Source organism: Lytechinus variegatus, chromosome 4 (genome assembly GCF_018143015.1).
Source record: "Lytechinus variegatus isolate NC3 chromosome 4, Lvar_3.0, whole genome shotgun sequence".
Lineage (NCBI taxonomy): Eukaryota > Metazoa > Echinodermata > Echinoidea > Temnopleuroida > Toxopneustidae > Lytechinus > Lytechinus variegatus.
In genome coordinates this window covers 27,518,227-27,541,995 of record NC_054743.1, presented here as the reverse complement: position 1 = coordinate 27,541,995, position 23,769 = coordinate 27,518,227, and the positions used below count along the sequence as shown (strand labels likewise).

Below are 23,769 nucleotides of genomic sequence, written 5' to 3'. Positions count from 1 at the left end.
TCCAAAACTGAAAAAAAACACCCCTTTAAACATGTTTCTTGTACCGTGTTTACACATTGACTCGGCTCGCGTGTTGAATCCGTGAGCCGGGTTGAACACTGCGAAGAAGGGATCAGAGATCGCGTTCATACGTACATATAAAAAGGCAAGTTCAACACGGCTCGCGGATCTCAAACGGAAGAATTATGACGTCGCAAATTAAACGCGGGAAATACACCCCCGGAATCGAATCTTGTCCGTGCGAACAACAATGCCAAAAGTGAAAGCGCGCGCAGTGACCTTGGTCAAGAGTGTTCGACACGGCTTTCTGTTTACACACGAAAAATTGCCGAGTCTGACTCGGGTAGCGGGTTGAAACCTTCGATTTTGTAGGATCGATAAAGCCGTGTTCGACACGGCTCGCGGATCACTCTGATCGCGTTTACACAGCATAAAATTGCCGTGTTGAGCACGGCTCTCGTGTTCAACCCCCGAGCCGAGTCAATGTGTAAACACGGTATTGGTCACGCATGTGTACAGCAATATATTTGACTGGCACGCCCCCCCCCCCTGGGTCTACAGTAGGTCCATGCATAATATACACTGTACATCAGATTGAAAAAATAGTTTGTCAGAGTCCATTCACTTCATATCTAAATCATTATAAAAATTTAAAATCTTTCTGAAAGCATACATGCATACTGCATGTGTCGTAAAGGACCCTCTGGTTTTTCAAGGTCAAGTCCACCTCAGAAATCAAATCCACATACAAATGAGTGAGTTGATGATGTCACTTACTCACTATTTCTTTTACTTTGTATTGTTTGCATTATACAATATTTCGAATTTTACGAATTTGACGATTTGGATCTCCTTGCCTGAAGCACAAAATGTTAAAATAATGGAATTCCACATGTTCAGGGAGGAATGAAACTTCATTTCACCGACAATGACGAGAAACTAAAATATTTCATATTTCATATAATAAAATACAAAAAAAATAGGGAGTGAGTGATGTCATCATTTCCTCATTTGCATACCTACCGAAATGTGCATATAACTGTTTTGTGAAATCAAGCAAAACTTTAAAATGCCAAAACTTTCTTATTTTACATCCGATTTTGATGAAGTTTTAAGTGTAATGCTTGTTGAATTTTTCTCTTTTTATTCAAATAATGTTTTTGTTGGGGTGGACTTGTCCTTTCATGATGCACACTTGCAATACCGTACAACAAACTATGATCCAGTTCTTTTTTTATTATAGGATAAGTCCACCCCAACAAAAAGTTGATTTAAATTAAAAGAGAAAAATCCAACGAGCATAACACTCAAAATTTCATCAAAATCGGATGTAAAATAAAAAAAGTTATGACATTTAAAAGTTTCGCTTAATTTCACAAAACATCCTGGTTGGTATCCAAATGAGGAGACTGATGACGTCATCCACTCACTATTTCTTTTGCATTTCATTATATGAAATATTCTCCTTTTCTCCTCATTGTCAAGTGAAACAACGATTTTTTCCTTCCTGAACATGTGGGATTAGCATTATTAAACACTATGGTTCAGTAACTTCAGTCAAGTTGGTCTTTATTGTCAAATCTGTAAAAAATGAAATATTGTATAATTCAAACAATAAAAAACAAAAAAATAGTGAGTGATGGACATCATCGACTCACTTGCATGTCACCGAGTTGTGCATATCACTGTTTTGTGAAAAATAAGTGAAACTTTAAAATGCCATAACTTTCTTATTTACATCCGAATGATCCGATTTTTATAAGATTTTCAGCGTTATGTTAGTTTGATTTTTCTCTATTTAATGTAGATCAACATTTTTCTTGGGTGGACTTGACCTTTAAAAGGGTTTTATATGCATGCGTAAAACGAACTTGCAAAGTGAATGTACATGTACATGTATGTAGGTTTACTATTAAATGTGCATGAACTGTCTCCGTATTTTAGATAAATCCAACATTCAAATTTATTCAAAAGTCTAGTTGTCTTGCAATTTTTAAAACACAATATTTCATAATCTCACATTTTTCATGTGAAACTTAAAACATTCACAAAATCTCTTGTATTGTTTTTTAGTATAGACATGTATTATCATCCTATACATGTCTAGGGTATTCAACATGTACATGTGTGTAAAAATTAGCAAACGTTTCAGGCCTAGAAATATATTCAGACTTTAATGTACATGAAGTGTAGGCCTGTGGCATTTAAAGAAACGGGGCCCCAGATGGAGAAGAAATAATGAGAGAGAGAGAGGGGGAATATAGGAATGCTGCCTCCATACTCGTCAGGTGATTGATAAAACATTAAAGTCATGTGACCAACTTTATTTCAGGCTCGACATTAGTGGTGGCCCGGTGGCCCGGGGCCACCAAAAATTCATCTCGGGCAACCATTATTGAAAAATGTTAAGTTTTGGTGGCCCGAATCGGGCAACCAATAATTTTCAAAGTAGCGCAATTTTTCTCCCGATTTTGCATGTATTTATCAACTGTCTACAGTTCAAATTGCAAGCCAATTCGTCATGCGCCTTTTTTGTTAATCTACACACAAATACACACACACAAAGATTGCATAGTCATGACAGTATGTAGGCCTACCGCTAGCATACAGTAACTATTATTCAGCCGGCCGTGCCGGCTGTCTGGCTGAGCTTTGCGTGCATGAAACCACTGCAGCTAGCTGTGCGCGAGCAGACTATTCACTTCAAACTCAGGGAGCTGCGATACGAAATGTTACTGCTAAGAAATCTTCCCCAGAACTCTGAAAATCTATGTCAAAGTCACATTTTACACCAATGAAATGCCCTTCTACAGTCCGTATTACTGAAACCTGATTATCTGCAAGCATTAAAAGGAGGAATTATGACCTCTCTTTTGACTCAAAAAGACCGATTTCCAAATGCATTAATACACATAAAACACATAGGTGAGTACATCACAGTCCCGTATGTGCATTTGTATGTATGTTGATATTTGGTTTATTTCGAAGCTGTGTCTCTTCTAGCCAAAAATAAATAGGCAGCTTCTTTCTTTCTTGTTTACAAATGACTTCTTAAACCACTCTTAAGGAAGTAAATACTTTGGGAAGGCATTTCATTGATATGAAATGTGAATTTTTCCATCATTTTGTCAAATATAGGGAAGGAATTTTCTCACTGTTTTTTCCAGATAATTTTTGCCGTTTTCTCATTTTTTTTTCTTTCATTTTTTTTACAGTGATTAAACCATTTATACCCCCTCCCATTGAATATGCCTGATTAAAGAACATGTTTCTACTGAATAATAATCATAATTTTCCCCATTTTTTGATAATTTTGTCTTCATTTTTTTCTTACATTTTCTTTTGTTTTTTCTCAAATTTTTTTTCCTGTTCTTTGTTTTTTCTCAAATTTTTTCTTTTGTTTTATTTCACTTATTCATTTTTTTACAATTTTTGATTTCTTTTTTCAGTCACAATACTATTCTAAAAATGATTTTTGTTTATTTCCCCATTTTACACATTGTTCTAATTCTGCAGCATATTTTTCTGTGATTTTCTCCTGCTATACTATGCTGGAAAAGAGAAAATAAACTGGATTTGGGGCCTGCATAATCTAGGTTTTATGATCAAAAAGGAAGAAAGGAAAAATAATTGTTTTGTAAATCTATCTGAGTTTGCTATATGCACTATTTATTTACTTTACCATTATGAGTGTGTGTCGATACGGAGATTAAAAGTCCACAACCTGGGAACAATACAATTCTTTTATTCTCTTTCAATCATTTTATTTTACAATGATAGAACAAGTTATATATTACCACAAAATAAGCAAAGTAAAATAACAGCAAGCACGATTTACATACAAGATGTACAAAGAATAGTGGTACGTGTTACTGACTGCAGAATATTTCAATTTGTTTTATTCATTTTAAATTAATGTTTTTCTTTATATTTTTTCGGGCCACCAAACTTTACTAATGGGCCACCAAAAAAAATTATTTGAAGGTTTTGGTGGCCCGAATGGGCCACCACCAAAAAAAGTTAATGTGGAGCCTTGCTTTAACTATTCCTTGTCAGCACCTACACCTATATCAACTCTGACATCACAATGAAAAAACCTGGAAATGTCACTACGAACTAATGCACATAGAAGGAATAGGAAAGGTTGGGCAAATGCGGGGGAGATAATCAGGCTCTTACAACCCTCTCGATTAAACCCTTTTATTTCTTCTGTTACTTTTCTCCTATTCATTTTAATAAGGAAGACACATTTAAGGGTGCCCCTCAAGAAATGTGGCAATCCAGAGAAAATATGGAGTAGGATCCATGTCAAGTATCAAGAGACCTTTTTATTTGCTTTGGCCAAGGAAATACAGACTGCTTAATGTTTCATGAGGCACTTTGATGAAGGGTGTGTTGAATTTTCTGATGCTAGACTCCACAAACACAAAGCGGAAGATCTTCACTGTGGGCTAACTTTTATGCAACATTTTTGCATCATACTTAATTGATTTTTTTTCCCCTCATTTAAAACCCACCCACTGCCAAACAAGGCCAAGTAGCTATAATGTGTGGTGTACATGTAAGTCGTCATGCTTGCAGTGCATGAACTAAAAAACCTATTATAATAAAAGGCAAAGGGTAAAATCATGATCAAGATCTTTGCTGTGTTTGATCAACTGCTATTCCACAGATAGTTAAAGCTCGTTGTTTGGAGAGGAGACATTTGTTTTAAAAAATTAGATATTTTTATAGTTTTTGGTAATAAAAAAATGTTTATATCAAAATTGTCAACCAAGATCATAAATATGATATTAAAGGAAAATAAATACCAAACCCCTACTTCTGAAATATATTGGAGATCAAGGTATGATATAAGTAAAGAAGATTTTAGTTTTATTTATGAATTGCCTTTTAAAGTTATTCCAGATACAAGAACAAGAATATTTCAATATAAAATAAATACAAGATGCCTACTTGTAAATGCAAAGTTAAAGAAAATGAAAGTTGTAGACAATGAGATGTGTTCTTTTTGTAAACAAGAACAGGAAACAATTGAACACCTACTGGTAGAATGTTCGCATGCTCGAGATTTTTGGAATGAATTTCTAAGATGGTGGCATACTAAATTTAAAAAGGAAACTGTCCAAGTAAAGGATGAAGAGATTTTATTCGGAATTAAAAACAAGCAAGATGTGTTATTAAATCATTGCCTTATTGTAGCAAAGAAAACTTTATATCTGTGTAGATATATTAATATCCTTCCTTGTTTTGACTTGTTTATTAGTAAATTAAAACAAGTGTACCAAACAGAAAAATGTATTGCTTATAGGGACACTTCTATGTATAGATTTGTTAAAAAATGGAATCTATTAGATTTTGGGTAATGTAGACGAACAGACCTGTATTGCTTTTCTATGTTTCAATTCTTTTCCTTTTGTTGGTTTTGTATGTATTTTTTTTATCAAAATGTAACTTATCCATACTGTACATTGTTATTTTATACTGTTATTAAACTTGTTAGTGATATGTGTATGAGATGGTTATACTTAATAAAAACGTTTAAAAAAACCCAAAAAAAACTCTAATATCCAATCGCATTTTCTATCAATTACAAAACACACTCTCTTCAGCATTTTACACTTGTTTCGAAAAAGAATTATTTTTACGATCGATGAAACATTGCTTTATTATAATATAAAGGCAAATGTGATCTGAACTACATGTTCATGTCCATACATAAAATCTGTTTGAAGCAAATGTTTCTTAAAAACTTTAAACTGAATACAATATTACAATTTGCTCCAGAACTTTCCAAAGACAAAAAATGCTAGTCCCAAGTCAGCCTACAACATGTACATGTACATGTACAATAGGTGCAAACACATGCCAGATGTAAGTACTTTCAACAGTAAGGTATATTTACATTCTGCATTCAACAACAAAAAAAGTAAATAAATGAATAAAATAAACTGCATATGTACATGTACATGTAACAAACAATCCCAAGTTTTATTTTTAGGATTTGCTTGGTCTGTATTTTCCATATAATTAACAAAAATATAAATAAAAAATCTTTCTCTCTGGATAACACATCTCTTCATATTCCTTGCATATTATTTAAGGGTACTAGGAACAGAATTGTGCATAATTAGGGACCAGTACTGCTCTTTCCGCGAGCTCCACTTGAAAGTGATTATCATTATGATTGCTAATGGTCTCAGCAGTCAAATGGACTGGCAATAGGGATATTCTGTACATACATGTACATACAGTACATGTATACACTGTAGCAAGTGCATATAACATCTCTGTCCATATACACCATGTAAATATTCTCACCATTTTGTTCACAAAGGAAATATTGGGATTGTTCGAGATGATCATAAAGTACATTAACCTGTGACAGTGTATTTAATGGAAAACAAACCCAGAGAGATGAATAACCAAGATCTCAATTATAAAGACTTTACATGTATATAATAACAAATACCGGTACATAAATTATATAACAAGTTTACTATCGATCAGCCAATAAAATTGAATGATTTCAGTAGCTTTAAACTATTATTGCAAATTTGTTATTATAACAAGTTAAATGGGCCTTGAGTCTTCCCATGAGACCGAGACCGGGTATCCAATTTTTCTCAAATTTGTTTTTCTTTCATGATTGTTCAAACTCAAACTGCAGAGTAACTGTGAAGGGCATATTTCAGTTTACAATTGAAGAATCTACATGTAGTCTATTAAAAACAGAGTCTTCAATTAATATGAACAATCATCTTGATAAAAAAAAGAAAGAGAAAATCTACCTTGCATATCCTCCCTCATTACTGTAAAATGCATCATCGCACACAATGCTGTGTTCTTATTCTCTAAGAAACACAAAAGAATGTGTATTCAATTCTTACGTTGTTCTAGCATAGTTGGTTGCGTTATAATCCACGGCCATGATCTTGACAGCGTACATGTTCTTGTCGAAGCTGCTGCCCCCATCTTTTGGTATTGTTATCTGTGAGGAAGAGAAAGGTATTGTAGACATCAGAAAAAAAATTTGCACAAGAACGTGGTGTGGCTTCAAAGTGAATTTCTTTTTTCCGCATCCTATGCAGACATTTAAGAAGCGGTCCAGGGGGAAAGACTCTGAACAGTATTTACACTTTAATAGAGCCCTTCATACACAGTAAGTATGTAGCTACCGGTATGTGCGGTAGTGAACGCAGGATTTTAGGGGGGTTCAAGCTGAATAAAATGTTGACAACCCCCCCAAAAAAAAAAGTCTTCCCCACAAACTTTACATTGTTTCCTACCCCTCCCCCCCCCCCAAAGAAAAGTCTTAAACCAAAATTTTATGTCATTTCGTACCTCAAAAAATTCGACAACTTACAAGCAAAAAAAAATTTCAAGGGGGGAGGGATTGAAATCCCCCCCCCCCTACATATGCTACTGTGGATGTGACCTGGACTTGGCGCAATTTGGGAACTACTATATCGAAGTGTGACAACAAGAACAAAATACAGATTTTGCATTTCTTTAATATACCATGGACCTATGCTTATGAATTCTTATGGTACATAACATGTATCTCTGAGGGGCATATTGAAAAACCTGACATCTGAAATTTGGAATGGAATTAATTTAACAAGGCCCAATGATTGAATGAACATAATTTAATTGAAGTCTGACACTATGTAGGCTACATGTACATGTACAAATGTATGTAGAACCGGGCCATAATATACATGTATATTAAAAAGAATATGAGACCAAAAGTGCAACTTTTGCAATTATAGGCCTACATGTACATTGTACATGTACACTGTAAAAAATTGAAAGTTTTCGACACCATCAGCAAAATATTTTTACATTTTTTGTTAATTCCAAATGTTTGTTCCGATCTTTACAATTATTACTCCTGAGGTCTGAAATGGCAGACTAACCTACATACTTTGCTGAACATTCCAATTGCTCTCAACTACCCATTAGTCTAGTGGTTATAAGTTATTTATGATTAATTACAAATTAATGGGATTTTTTTTCAATTATTCATCATGCTTTAATGAATTCCATTACTCCACAATTGGACTCTACATGAGGATGTACACTGTGCTTTAATAAATGTACACTAATAATGCATACAGGCTAGCCAATACAGAATATGGTACAAAACTACAATAGATAATTTGTGTGAAAAAAAATACAAATTAAGTCCACCCTGCAAAAAAAAAGTTGTTTAAATGAAAAGAGAAATTACACATGTATATCAAACTAGCAAATTATATTTCATCAGATTCGAATGAATAATAAAGGAAGTTATGACATTTTAAAATTTGCTTGTTTTTAATGCCCAAAACAGTACGGTATCGGTCCTACATGTACATGCATAGCACAACACAGTGATAAAAAGAGAGTTGATGAATTTCATCATGCTATTACTCTCTCTTTCTGTACATGTATGTTTGATTAATCATTTTTTGTAGATTTGACAATAATGAGACCTTTTTTAATCGAAGTTGGTATTGCAATTCAATAAATTCCAGAAATTAACTCCACAACCAATCCTAATGTTTTATATTACGGGCCACTGGACTCAGATTTGCTGGTGTTACTGGTAAGCATTACAATGTCTTACAAAAGAGAGAGAAAATCAAGCCCTTCCTTTGCAATTCTGCCCATTTTTTATACATTAAGTGTTTTATAATCTATTTTGTGAAATTAAGCAAATTACAAGTGATTCCCTTTGATGAAATTTTCAGTGTTATGCTTGCTTTAAATTTCTCTTTTATGAACTTGTTGCTGGGCTGAGATGGTCTTTAATGAATCTTTCTTTAATAAACCATTCAAAAGAAATAATTTCATCTATGGATCCATGGAGTACTTTCAAACATCCCTCATTTGAACAGAGTCTATAAAACTTAAGTTTAAGGCCTGGTCACACCACCGGAGCGTTGCTGGAGTGGTCGTGGAGCAGAGAGAAAAAAATCATCACTGCTCGCTACGGTTCACCATTTTCGATTTCGATTGTTTTTTTTTGCTTTTTTTCCTATTTTTCCCCAATTTTGTGAGCGAAATTAGACCCCCTCTCCCTACCGCTCCACGACAACGCTCGGGCAGTGTGACCAGGCCTTTAAAGGAAACCAAAACCCAAGAAAAGAAGCAATCTTATTGGAAAGAGTAAAATGAGAGGAACAATTTTTAAAAAAATTTCATCAAAATCGGTTATGAAATAAGCAAGTTATGGACAATTAAAAAAGTCTTGTTGTAGGGGAAGGCGGGGTAAGTTGAGCATAGGGGCAAGTTGAGCCACCAGCCCCAGGCCAATAATGAATGAGTCAGACATTGTGGTGGTGTCATGTATTGATGACCCATAGCATAACCCTTAACCCAACCACATTGTTTTCAACTTTGAAACAAAAAGTAGTTTTTTAGAGGGGAAAATATGGATTTTAGCCAAAAAAGTAAAAAAAGTGTGTGAAATAGATAAGTGCTTTATAAACACACACATCTTTAAATATAATAAAGACATGATTAGAACATTATTAGTCCAGGAATGGATCTTCATTCTTGTTATAGTCTTTCATATGATGGATGCATAATAAATGTGTGGATACAAAATTATTGCACTAAGTTCGGACTGGGGTAAGTTGAGCCAAACAGCATGGGGCAAGTTGAGCCATGGTAATTCATATGGTAATGTATCTTAAAATACAAAAAAAACCATAAAAATCGATTGAAATGCTGGCTGAAAGGAGCAAATTTACATGACTACTCTTTTCCTTTCAAAGGATGTATTTATAGAGAATTAGCAAGTGAAAAGACTTTAAACAAAAAAATTGACATGCTGGTTCTCCCCTCATATGTACATTTTGTACATAGTTTTTGTGGCTCAACTTACCCCAGAAGGTGGCTCAAACTTACCCCATATATGGGGCAAGTTGAGCCATTTGACATCGTTTTTTTCAAAGGTCACGATGACTTTCAGTGTGGGGGTAGAAAGTTACGGTATATATAGGTGGAAAATATTTCAGAAGAATTAAATTTCAAAGCAAGGTACTTATTTCGACAAGATTATTAATCATATCAATTATAACATGCAAAAAGCAAAAACTGTCACAACTTACCCCGCCTTCCCCTACTTTGTGGATCCTCAAATTGGCAAACATGCTTCAAATTGGTTGATTTTGTGGACAACTCTCCATTTTTTTTGTACACATATTTTCAGATTTCCCCCTATATTTTACATACATGTATTTCACAATATCTCCTCCCAACGTATATGGTTTGGATTATATTTTCCCATGACAAATGTTGTGTTCAGAAGGAGGCAAGATGCAATTTGAAAGATAATGAGGAAAATCTGAAAATATGTGTACAAAACAAACGGAGAGTTGTCCACAAAATCAGCCATTTTGAAGCACGTTTGCCAATTTGAGGATGCCCATAGAAATTACAACAAGAGTTTTCAAACTCCCATAACTTGCTTATTTCATAACCGATTTTGATGAAACTTTTTTTGAATTGTTCCTCTCATTTTACTCTTTCCAATAAGATTACTTCTCTTCTTGGGTTTTGGTTTCCTTTAAAAGGCTCAAAACAGAACAACAGTTCAGTGGCAACAATGAGTCTGCAGGGACAGACCCTTGGTTTTGGCTGGCTATATTTGACACAAACTGATGACTTTGGCATCTAGTCTTTACTCTAGACCTGATATTGGTTGAAGTGTCAGAAATGAGTCTGTACTTGCAGACTAAAAGCAATAAGTAAGACAAGTGGAATGCCTCTGGCCGTCTCACTTGCACCACACGGTTCAATATAGCAGCAGTGCTGACTTTGAATACTACTCTAACTCGCACAAGATGTTCAGTGATACATGGTTACTATTATGTCCACTTTTTATGAACTAGTCCAATAAACTTACAGAGATATGATGGTTATTCAACAAAAAAAACCCAACATGGCCAAAGTTCATTGACCTTACATGACCTGTGACCTTGATCATGTGACCTGAAACTCGCACAGGATGTTCAGTGATACTTGATTACTCTTATGTACAAGTTTCATGAATCAGATCCATAAACTTTCAAAGTTATGATGGTAATTCAACAGATACACCCAGTTTGGCCAAAGTTCATTGACCTTTGACCTTGGTCATGTGACCTGAAATGCGCACAGGATGTTCAGAGATACTTGATTACTATAATATCCAAGTTTAATGAACTAGACCAATAAACTTTCAAAGTTATGATGGTAATTCAACAGATACCCCCAATTCGGCCAAAGTTCATTGGCGCTAAATGACCTTTGACCTTAATCATGAGACCTGAAACTTGCACAAAATGTTCAGTGATGCTTGATTACTATTATGTCCAAGTTTCATGAATCAGATCCATAAACTTTCAAAGTTATGATGGGAATTCAACAGATATCCGCAATTCAGCCAAAGTTCATTGACCCTAAATGACCTTTGACCTTGGTCATGTGACGTGAAACTCGTGCAGGATGTTCAGTGATACTTGATTAACCTTATGTCCAAGTTTCATGAACTAGGTCCATATATTTTCTAAGTTATGATGACATTTCAAAAACTTAACCTCAGGTTAAGATTTTGATGTTCATCCCTCCAACATGGTCTAAGTTCATTGACCCTAAATGACCTTTGACCTTGGTCATGTGACATGAAACTCTAATAGGATGTTCAGTAATACTTGATTAACCTTATGGCCAAGTTTTATTAACTAGGTCTATATACTTTCTAAGTTATGACGTCATTTTTAAAAACTTAACTTCAGGTTAAGATTTGATGTTGACGCCGTCGGAAAAGCGGCACCTATAGTCTCACTCTGCTTCGCAGGTGAGACAAAAAACAAACTCTTTGGTACAAAACATGTTTTAAAAAGACAAGGCCATCAAGGAAATTCAGTATATCTTCGTATAAACCTCAATTTCTTGGTACTTTTCGATAAACTTTTGTTGATTTCTTGTTTGCTTCAATTTTACAACATATGATAATCAGATTGTCAACATATCTACATGTATGATCTAGCACTTTACAAAAATGTTCCTATTTCAAGGACCTGAAGTGATACCAAACAACCACAACTTTTAAATGACTTTTTGGAAAATCACAATTTTAAATGAACATTTACCTCCTTTCGCATTTAATCAGATGGTAGCATGTCATAAGGTGGTCCAATTTCGCGAACAGGGTAAAAATGGTCAAAAAATATATTTTTTGATATGTTATAAGCATTACCATTCTGTAAATAACAAAAAAAAAAATGAAGTCTTACATGTAAATACCCTTTTTCCTTAAAATGACTAATTAATAGGTACATATTATATACATGTAGGCGTCAATGTAAATATGAATTTTGGAATGTGTTCTCAAATTGGACCTGCTGCACATAAAATGGTGTCAAAAGTTACTGCAATATTGAATCACCCAAGTATTTTGCAATTTTAATCTTGTAATATCAATAATAAAATCTGTAACAAAAATTGAATAATTATCTGTTATATCGTATGCATATCAATTACACTAATTAATTATCAATATTTAATTTCACATTTTTGGCCCCAAAATGCCTGTCACTGTTTATATGCTAGGCAAAATGACTACATCATGGGTAGTAATGTTTGTTGCAATGATTTCTTTTGTACTAGAAATTAAGTTTACAAATTAGATAATTAACCAAATTTCTCCAGTGTACTAATTGATTAGGTTGCAGATAAGAGCTGACATACATGTACACATGTATTTCATTCCTGCATATTTTCAAAATTGTCAAATTTTTACATCATTTAGTTGTTCCTTGCTTTTAAACTGCCTAGAAATATGAGACTGTCAGTCATATTACCTATTATATGTTATAAGTTGTTAATTAAGTTTAATTAACAATCTATCATTCATCGCATCCACCGTCTCCACATCACACCGGCTCTGCCACCCCTGTTACTTTAAACTTATTGTGCTATAGTTTTTGTTCCTGATATTGTATTGATCTGATTTATAGTAATATATTTAGCCCAGAGTTCTAGCTTCAAGATGAGATCTTACTTAATAAATTTGGTAAAGATGCAGTGATGAAGCAACAATTTTTCCATGACACCGTGTGGAAAATTATTCATACGCCACCCTTTTTACACATCCAACTTATGAAATGCGACCAGATACAGTGTATAAACCATTTTCTCACAATTTTTTTCTGAACTCTGGACAACTCTAAACCCAATACCATCCTTACCTGTAGGAGAATGAAACCCTCGGAGCAAATGAGATCAACAAAGCTTTGAGTACAATTGGATATCATGTACATGGTCATTTTCAAACAAAAGTGGACATGGGGGTGAAAATTAAAACTTGCTAGAAATCATTAGGCTTCAATGTTTTTTGAAACTAGACATCTTAAAGTATATTTTTCCATTTCATTTACATAAAATTATTAATTATGTCTTGAGATACAGTGAATTTTATGCAAGGGAAATTAAATGTTACAAAATGTTGATTTTTGCATTAAAATTCACATATTGCCTATCACAATATAAAATTTGTATTAGAAGCGCATTTGTTGGCAAGATACAAGCTGTGTATTGTATCTAACTCCTAAATAGCAAAAAAAAATTCTGTGAAGTGTTTTTCTGAAAAAAATTGGGTTTCGAAGTTTTCAAAACTGGTTGTCGTGTCACTCACGTTTTAAATGCAAAAAGTTTTCTAGAGCTGTGTATTCTGAAAATTAATTTATCCCAATACTGGAGCAAATACAGTTTATCTGTACCTTATTGTATATAAAGTAACTTGGTCCAATGTGTTAAGGTAAAGCTAAAATTAACTGTTAAAGTTGTGTCGTGTCACTCACAATGTCGTGTCACTCACAAAATGTCGTGTCACTCACGGTATTATATTGTGTATAAAAAGGACATCCAGTAATTTTTGAAGCGTTTTACCAGGGATACAGTCAAAATGTTGTTCCTGACATCATTTAGGCCTATTTTAGGCTAATAATTTCCTCCATCTTCCTAACTTTACTCCTTTTTATGGAAATATTGAATTTGACATTGAGTTCATCTATTTTCTCTCCTCTCTCCGTGGTTGCCTTGGTTTAAAAAATCCTGACAATTTTCCATTGGTGTGAAGACTCGGATCCTAATTCATATTTTGGTGAATGTACTGTGATTAAGAATATAACAACATAATCAACAAAAAATTAGGAATGTATCAAGAGAAAAACCACTATACTTTTATAGCAATGGACATATTTACAATGCATAAAGGGTTGGTGATGGTTCAAGTCATACCTAGGTATTACTCGAACATTCTCTGTCTCCATTTACAGAAATGAGCAGAAAGTTCACCTTTCTTTTGAGCAATGTTATTTCTTTGTTATACTCATAGCTAGAAAAGTCAGGGATCCTTTTTTTGAAATTTGCAGAAATTTTAGTGGTAAAGTAGTGTACATGAGATATAAGAGATCACCATGAACACCAAACATTTTTTCAAATTCGGAAAAGAAAATATTTTTCTTTTCCTTCTGATTGATTAAATCAACCTTTTCATTTGCCATAAAGCTTGTATTCCAGGACATGAAATAAACAAATTTGCAAGAAAACATAAACATTTCAGGTGAGAATGTACTGAGATTTGATAGAACATTTTGGATATTGCTTGAAGCAGCTACATGCCAAGTTCAAAATCATTATTTGTTCGGCCACCATTCATACCGCTAGTGATTAACTACATGTAGGGTCTGAACAGCAAACTACCGTAAGCGTGCCGATGTGTGTTCAGAGCAGATTTGCATTTACAGATATTCATTACAACAAAATGGTTCATGTAGGTCCCAACAAGTCCCAATCGAGACCGCATTTTGATTTGAGCAACTTTGGATGGGTTGCCATGTACCAGTAGATCAATTTTTTTTTTTTGGGGGGGGGTACCCTGATAAGAACAGAGCTGGACCTCGAGGGGAAAAAGCTATTGAGGTAAAAAGGGAGCCTGGTTGGGATGCTGAATTGGATTTTAGTGTGACATCCAAGGGCTTAGAAAAGGAAAGGCTAATGACTTGTAGTTGTTATGTAATAGTAGCAGACTGCAAGAATTAAGGTACTGACTGCGTCTTTCACCTTGTGGCTTTCCCTGGATTCCCGTGGTATGGTATATGATCAAATAATTAGCAATGAAAAGGTGCTTACAAGATTCCAGCTAAAAGCAAAGCTCTGAATTTTGATACAGTGCCTACATGTACTGCCTTGGGAGGGTCCACATACAAGCAGTGTTCAGGAGAAAACCTATGCTTGTTGAGTTGAATTCCCAAGTTTCTCAAGGATTTGCTGATAGTCCATCTGAAGTGTGCAGCAACGTGATTGTGGTTTGGTACCAAAAAAGACATTAGGTGGTTTCAGACCGCCTCGAAGTTCGCCAGTTCCAGGTATTCTCTGATCGGGAAATTTCCCCGAAAGAAAATACCCGCTAAATAGTAGGTACTTGGCGAAATTACGAGAACTTTCGTGGGGATTTTTCCAAGGTCGCAGGTATTTTGGCGATGTGAAAGCAAATTACGGGAACTTTTATCCCAGCGTGTCGTTGGGCGCGGCGGCGTGGGTGGCTGCTGGGCTAGTGATTTTGAATCTCCCGCCTTGCCTGCTTATCAGACCACACTGCGCATGCTCGTAACTGCGGGAACTTATCCCGAAGGATGTGTTTCGGGGCGGTGTGAATGCAGGAATAATTAACGGGTATTTTTTAGCCTTAAAAAGTTCTCGTAATTTAACGGGGATTCTTGTGATCGAGGCGGTTTGAAACCACCTATTGAAACTGCCATGTCCTATTTGGACAATGCCTAAAATATTAAAGGAGGATAATATTGTAATCCAATATTTCAAGAAAAAGGAGTCATACATGACATCATTGGCTACCAGACCATGCCAGATGATGTGAGTGACTATTGAGAATACCTTTCTTACAAGGAAAAATTATTCCATCCGTTGTGGATGCTGAATTGTATAAACCTGTAAACTTTCATATACAGATAGGGAGAAAGAGTTAAAGTTTTGAATGATATCAGGCCACAAAAATAATGTTTGAGTTGATGTAAATGCCAAGACCTCATAACACCTCCTTCAAGTGCCCCCTCCTCCTCTACAGAGGAGAGTGGTATAGCATACCACAATGTGGTATGGTATAGGGAATGTGAGTTGATGGGCAAATATGACAATAAACCAAGAATAAAACATCAGGATGACATATTATGAACTTTAAAGAAAGCAGTTATTATGTTATTAAGCTTGTTTTTTGGTTAATGGTATTTTACTCTTCTACATCATGCAAAAAATACTTTCAATGTTGAGATAAATGTTGTATTTTTGCACTTGTCGTGTCACTCACGTTTTGGATGTCGTGTCACTCACGGTATATAGGAGGGTACCATTTTCCATAGAGAAGGTTTGATTGATTTTGACTATATGTGTTAGATAGGTACACTATTTATGTCCATTTACTGGTACTCACAGTACTCCATGACAACTACTTGGGCACGAATCCAACCATATGTGTTAGTGGTCAGAAACCCATGTCCAAAATTTGTTGTGTCACTCACGCACCGTTTTTTAATCATATCTACTAAACGAATTGTTGAATTCAAATCAAACTCGTAGTGGCCCATGCCAGTCCTACATTGTATATAATATAGTAGTCATGAATGATTCATAACCTGAAAGTTTTAAGATATGAGCCCTTAAACCTCTCCGATTGTCGTGTCACTCACGTTTGAAAATCACCTACATGTAAAGCAGAAAGAAAGTTATGAGCATTTGAAGGTGGAGATCACTATATATGGGTGCACTTTGTGTATGTGCCACTTTTTTACCTAGAATCATGATTCAAATCATGATTCTGCAGCTAATCATGATTGCATTTGGTCAAAAGTGAAAACAAACATTCAAATCACAAACATGAAACACCGAAAAAGGGGCATTTCTTTAGAATCTGGTTTGACTCTTGCCAGGCTATGCTCAGTGTGTGTACATACATGTAATGTGCTTTGCATGCACTTTTTTTCACATGCTTTAACTTCAAGTTCTGTGTTGGTCATCTCATCGTCCACTGATTTCTTTTTTTTTTCATTTCTTCAACTACATGTAACTGGACAATGATTTCAGTTGTTGGTGAGTTAACAGTGTCAATATTGGATCTACGCTGAAATTCACTTCCGAACACCATTTTCGGTAAACTGACAAGATGACTACAAGTATACTGAATTCTGGAAGCAAAACATAGATTTTTGAGAACCAAAACAGGTGCAAAAAAGTTCCCTTTTCTCTGTCTAACTGCGCGCTGTGATGTGCACAGCGCGCACATCTACCTGTGATTTTATAATTGTAGTGTTATAGCTAAAGTGGACAGCAGTCGTCAGGCCCAACCAGCACGGAAGATTTCTGACCACGTCTCATCATGAAAAACACTGTTTCCGTCCACCACTTATTTCAAATGAAAAGTTTATCAAACACAACTCCTTGCAAAGAAGAATTGCACTTCCGTCAATGTCCATCTTTAATTTGGTTTATTTGCATAATTCACAATAAATATATTTGAAAAAGAGGGTGCTACATAATTTTTTAGAAGTGCTTGCCCAGTCGGGCAAGTAAATTTTCAATAGTTGGAATATATTTGCCCAAAAATCTATTTCACTTGCCCCAAAAAACCCTTGAAAAAAGTTTTACCTCTTCAAAAGAAAGTTTTGCAGTTTTATAAACCGTTGACCTTTTTTCTCTTTTGACATGAAGTGATCTATGTGTACCTTATTGTATTTCTATTTCCAAAGTGCTTTTATCTTGCCTGCCAAGACCAAAATAAGGGTCAATATCATATCACATCGATCCTTATTTTGGTCATTCTCCTGTGAGAATTTTGCTTTTTTACACTGTGTGAATTTTGCTTGCCTAATTCCAAGAAGTAGTTAGGTCTTTACTTCATAACACTTGCCGGACTCTCATTTTTACTTGCCCCGGACAATCGGGCAAATGTTCATGTAACACCCTGATAAATATTAGTTTAGATAGATTTGCTATTGTGGGATTGTACATTGATTTTCCTTAACTTTTGACTCCAAGACCACTAAACTGCCTGGAAAAAAAACAATGTAATGCCATGAAATAGGGACCACCGCAAAAATGGGGTCTAGCTAGAACACAGGGCACATTTTATTGATAATTTTACCAGGTCCCCGCATCATAAAGAATCATTTATTTACACAGGTACTGTACCAACATGTATTATAGGTAATTTATAGAGAGCAAAGTTAATACTTCAATCCATAAAATATCAGAGCCAACACAGTATCTGTTAAATTCTTTAATATGTATTTCATAAAATATGTATGTGTGACCCCCTACATGTGGGACCTTCATGATTTTTTTTTGTTTCTGATTTCTTGTTCTTTTGACAGTCTGTAGGCCCTATGCTCTTAAATGACCATGACTAGGTCTGATTATGAAGTTCAGTAAGACTTGAAAAAATGGGGGTCGGACGTACATGTACAAAAGGTTGAGTGGTGGAATATGATGTTCAACCTTTTTCAATACTAATGCCTACAATGTAGTTAATGCATTTGAAAAAGAGAAATTCCAAGAATCAATAAATCTTTGACCATCAACTCTACAATGAGGATTTTTAGTTGGGGGAATAATCAATGAACACATAAAAACAAGTACATGTACATGCAATATCAAGTAACATGGATGCCCGGAAGTGAAAATATATATTAAAGAGAAATGCCAGTAGTTGCAGTAAACACTGATCTCGTGAGAAAGTCTGTAAAACCAGGCTTAATTGTCAGCATATCATTGAGAATCAAGATCTGGTACAGTTACATAAACTGAACTTTGTGAAATCTTGAAATCTATACTGAAAAATGTTCACACTGAAGATCACCAACACAGATGGGCACACGTGGGACAGTGTATTATTATCATTATTGCTGGAATAAAGAACGGAAGTGACCGAATCCGCGCTTACTTTGCTTATTTCTCAGCAATTACACTATTTCTTCCAGAATCCTTTGGCACATATTTTTCATTCATACAAACAGACACTTGGGTTGTCATTATATTAGATTCTGTAAAAAGCCATTTTGAGATCATTACTAGAACTGGAATTTATCTTTAAATAAGGTCTTCCTTTCCAATCCATGTAACTTTACTCTTTTAAAAACAATTTTTATCGTGAATGATAACAAAACCATAATAATTAAAGTTCATAAAAGGAACAAGCAGTTGAACAATAAAAGAAGAAATACATCTGGGGAGCGTTTCATGAAAGGACTTGTCAGACATTTTATCCGACAAGTTCCATTTTATCCAACAGTTGCCATAGTAACAGTGCTTCTCAGCCAATCAACATCAAGGAAAGTTGTCAGGTCTGACAACTTGTTGGACAAAAATGTTGATGAAACACTCCCCAGGTATGCATGCACCCCCCCCCCCTGCCCTCCCCCAAGTCAGGCTAAATTGAATGTAGCCAAACACTTAGGGCTCCAATAAATAAAGCAAACTATTCTTACCAGTGGCTTTGGTCCTTCAAGCTCCGAAAACTCACAGACTAGAATGAAATCCTTGTTGCAGGTAGGACTGACAGGCCAAGGGTTAGGAGGCCTGTAGCTCTGGGCCAGGTCACTGGGTAAGGGTGGCCTGGACCGGACAAATGCAGCCTCGTCCTTTGAAGCGTCAAAGTAGTTCATCTCCGGAGACTGGCTGTAGAGCTGAGCCACCTGGGGGATCCCTCCCAACATGGTGCTAAATTGAGGGTGTTCAGCACCAGGAGATTAAGTATGGAATCTGCATGAGGAAATTGAAATGAACACCAAATATTATTGGGAAGTCCTACCAGCTTGGTGCTAATCCATGGTGTTTAGCACCATGAGATGAAGTATGGAATGAACAAGGGAGTCCTACCAACTTGGTGCTAATCTATGGTGTTCAGCACCATGAGTGCATGAGATGAACACCAAATATATTGGGGTTCCTCCCAGAATATGGTGTCAAGGTTTATCACAAGAAGATGAAGTTGTGATCTGGCATCTGCGGCCCGTTTCTCCAAACTTTTATTTGTCTAACTTTATCACTAAATCAGAGATAGTGAGCTATTTGTCCGCTATAACTATTTCACGCAACACTCTTTGTCAAGATCAGGGACAACAACCTGAATAAAGATTTGACACCTCCGACTCTGTCATAACTTTTTTCGCAATGACGTAGTGAGATCATATGTGTAAGTATGAGATGAAAAGTGCCTCCAAATTTGTTTTTATATCTTACATTCATGTAATCAATCATAGAAGATGAAATTGCATAGCAAAGCAAGACCATTTGATATACAGTATATTGGGGAGATCGAGGTTAGTTGGAGCACGGGGTAAGTTGATACATTGTAATTTTCTTAAATGCCTGTAAAATAAATTTATGCAATACTGCCCTCAATTTATGCACTATTAATTTATGCAATAGTTATTGCTATTAATAATTTACCTTGGAATTTACCTTGTAATTTTCTTAAACGCCTGTAAATTAAATTTATGCAATACTGCCCTCAATTTATTGCTATTAATTTATGCAATAGTTTATTGCTATTAATAATACATGTTGTATTATTGCTAAAGGGTTAAAGAAAATTACAATGTTTCAACTTACCCCGCATTCCAACTAACCCCATCTCCACTATGCTCAGAAACTATAAAAACTCTTTGCCAAATGGCACAAGAACTAAATTTATTGAATTGATAAAGATTCTGCCATGTTATTGTTGGGCCATCCTGAACTTTTGAATCTGTGAGCATTGTTTTCAGACCCTAATACTATCCGTAATATACCGTATATTGATATATTCTGTAGCTCTACTTGCATGATACAATTTGTCAAATGATTGTTTCCCATTCTAAAGATTTAAACAATATATGTTACACTGCCGATGGGCCAGCAGCAATTAAATTTATAACAAGTCAACAGCATGCAGCATGCGCTTCATTGCCAGTCCATTGAGTCATTACAAGATCATGACAAGAGTAGAAAACGCCCACACCACCACACTCCACAGCTCAGTCAATACGATACCTCGGACAAAACCAGGCCGGGGTCGAGGGAAACAGAACAGTAAAAAATTCTCATCATCTTGAAATGTTCACTTTCAATACTTACCTTTCCAGCAATAAATTCAAGATTAGCGTCCAAGTTATATTTTCACCAGATGCTCCAATCACTAATAATACCCCTTTTGCCTCTCATTATGTGAGTGAGAATCGCTCAAGAATCGGAATCTCATCGGAGTCACATCGACGACTGCACTGCATGCTAGCTGCACGCGCACTTGCACTCGTACTCACGATCACTGGAAATGTTATTAAGGTATTATTCTGATATATATCGGATACCTTTTGGGTTGAGTGGCGGTTCATATTTGTGCAGGGGCGAATCTTGGCCAACCGGGGTGACAGACAATTTTAAAATCATGTACACATTTCGTGAGGGTAATACCAGGCAATGGATGACGGATATAACACCTTCCATTCCCTCACATCGGCGGATCCAGGGGGGGTGCGCAGGGTGCGCGCGCCCCCCCTAATATTTGAGCGGCGCCGAAGGCGCCGTTCAAAATAAAGAAAATAAAAAAAAAGTAAAAGAAAGAAAAGGCGCCGCTTGAAAAATTAAAAATAAAGGAAAGAAAGGGAAAAGGCGCTGCTTAAAAAAAAATTATACACTGATATAACATTAGCAACAGTAAAGGAAAGACTATCCCCAGCAAAGCGTAATCATATCATCTTCCTTATTTTTTCTTTTAACTACCCTTTTCCCAACAACTTCGCCGGTAGCAGTGCGCTGCCTGCATATAACTGGCGCCAATCAAGAATAATCAGCGCCACCTTAATCTAAATCGGCGCCGGACAAGAATAATCAGCGCTATTTAGTTATAAATCGGCGCCAGTCAAGAAAAATCGGCACTGCCAGAGTCTTAACCGGCGCCGATCAAGGATAATTAGCGCCACCTAAATCTAAATCGACGCTGGACAAGAACAATCGGCGTCATCTGGTTATAAATCGGCGCCGGTAAAGAAAAATCGGCGCTGCCTGAGTTCTTAACCGGCGCCGATCAAGGATAATCAGCGCCACCTATATCTAAATCGGGGCTGGTCAAGAATAATCAGCACCACCTGGTTAAAAATCGGCGCCAGTCAAGAATAATCGGCGCCCCCTGGTTCTAGATCGGCGCCAGTCGACTATGGATTGCCGCTGCCTGAATCTTACGTAACGTCGGTAAAAATAATCAGTACTACTTGTTTAAATCGGCGCCGGTCAAGACAAATCGGCGCTGCCTTTGTCTTAACCGGCGCCACCTAAATTTAAATCGGCGCCGGTCAAGAATGACCAGCGTCCCCTGATTTCAATAAATAAGCGCCGGTAGAATAATGAAGAAGGGCCTATTGCTAACCAAATCTAGATCGGCGCCGCGGTCAAGAATGATCGTTTTGCCCTCCCCCAATAATTCCGCATGTGCAAAAACAATAAGATGGTAATGTTACACAGAAATCAGCAAACGAGATTGAGCTACACAACTCGTTCTTTATTAAAAATCGTGCTCAAATTATCAGATTGGAACATAAAAATTTTCAGCTCGCGCTTCGCGCTCGCATCATTTCTGTAGCAAAACCCCATACTTTTCATGATTAAATAGGTGAATAGAATGTCCCGTTTTTAGTTCTGAACATCAAAAGAACTCCCGCTTCGATTTGCAATAATCTTTTGTTGGATATAATCTTGTTCTTTATTAAAACGTACATTAAACTGTAATGTTTTCAGATCGAAATATCAAAATTTTAAGCTCGCGCTTCGCGCTCGCATTTTTTTTAGATACCCATCTTAATCATTGGTACCAAGAATGCTTAGAATATCAAGCTTTCTGGTCAGAATATAAGTAAATTTCAGCTTGCCCTCGGCACTCGCATTATCTGTGTAGTGAGAAATGTATCCTCCTCATGAGTTACTACAAACAGTCTTAAACAGGCACCTTTTTCCTGTTTTCAGGTCAGTATACTTTAAAAATTTCAGCTCGCGCTTCGCGCTCGCATTAATTTGTCGGTGAAATAATGTGTCTCTATCTCATGAGTCATGTATATCTATATGATATGTGTCATATATACAGTGCGTCCCAAAAAAAACTATACACTTTTGAAATGGCTGCCAAATAAAAAATGTAGCATTTGGGGGAAAAAGACTTACATATATGGATAGCCAATAAAGTCAACTTTCAAATGACACCAAAAAGTTGGAAAACTATTCATGCTTGAGCGAGCACTGCCCATTGAAACAAAGGGTATGAAAACTAGGGTGGGCTGGAATTAGCCTTCCAATTTATGTCAGTTTTTGAGAGCCAAATCCTTTCCGACTTGCAAAGTTAAGGGCGTTGTGATAAATTAATGATCAACCGTGACCAGTTTTGGTTGCTTAAGCAATTCTTTTAAATTATTAAATTGAACTTTAATGCATGAGTGAACATAAATTACACTTTGGGGGCAGCATTTCAACTTTATCATTTGGATCTCTTTTTGGGCAGCATTTCACCTTTATCATGTGGATCTCAGCAATGTGTTCATGGGAGTCGGGAGAATAGGGGGTGAGATAGGACTTAAGTGGGAGAAGGAGGTTGATGGAATAAGGGTCAACAGAACATTCAGCCCCCGCCCCCTCCCTCTTTCCCGCCCTCCCATCCTGTTAAGAGACTGATGGCGATTGTTATGTACGCGTGTAGTC

At 36.0% G+C, this 23,769-nt stretch overlaps 1 protein-coding gene across 1 annotated transcript in view; it reads right to left on the bottom strand.

The window, feature by feature from the left end:
* Positions 1-21,355, bottom strand: part of LOC121413747 (guanine nucleotide exchange protein smcr8a-like) — a 46,795-nt gene extending 25,440 nt beyond the window's left edge. Inside the window, exons 1-3 of the mRNA XM_041606675.1 lie at positions 21,163-21,355; positions 19,533-19,806; positions 6,891-6,991 (exon numbers count right to left, since the gene is read on the bottom strand). Of these exons, the coding sequence (XP_041462609.1) occupies positions 6,891-6,991; positions 19,533-19,760 (329 nt within the window). The 5' untranslated portion in view covers positions 19,761-19,806; positions 21,163-21,355. The remainder of the gene's footprint in view (positions 1-6,890; positions 6,992-19,532; positions 19,807-21,162) is intronic.
* Positions 21,356-23,769: the final 2,414 nt, after the last annotated feature.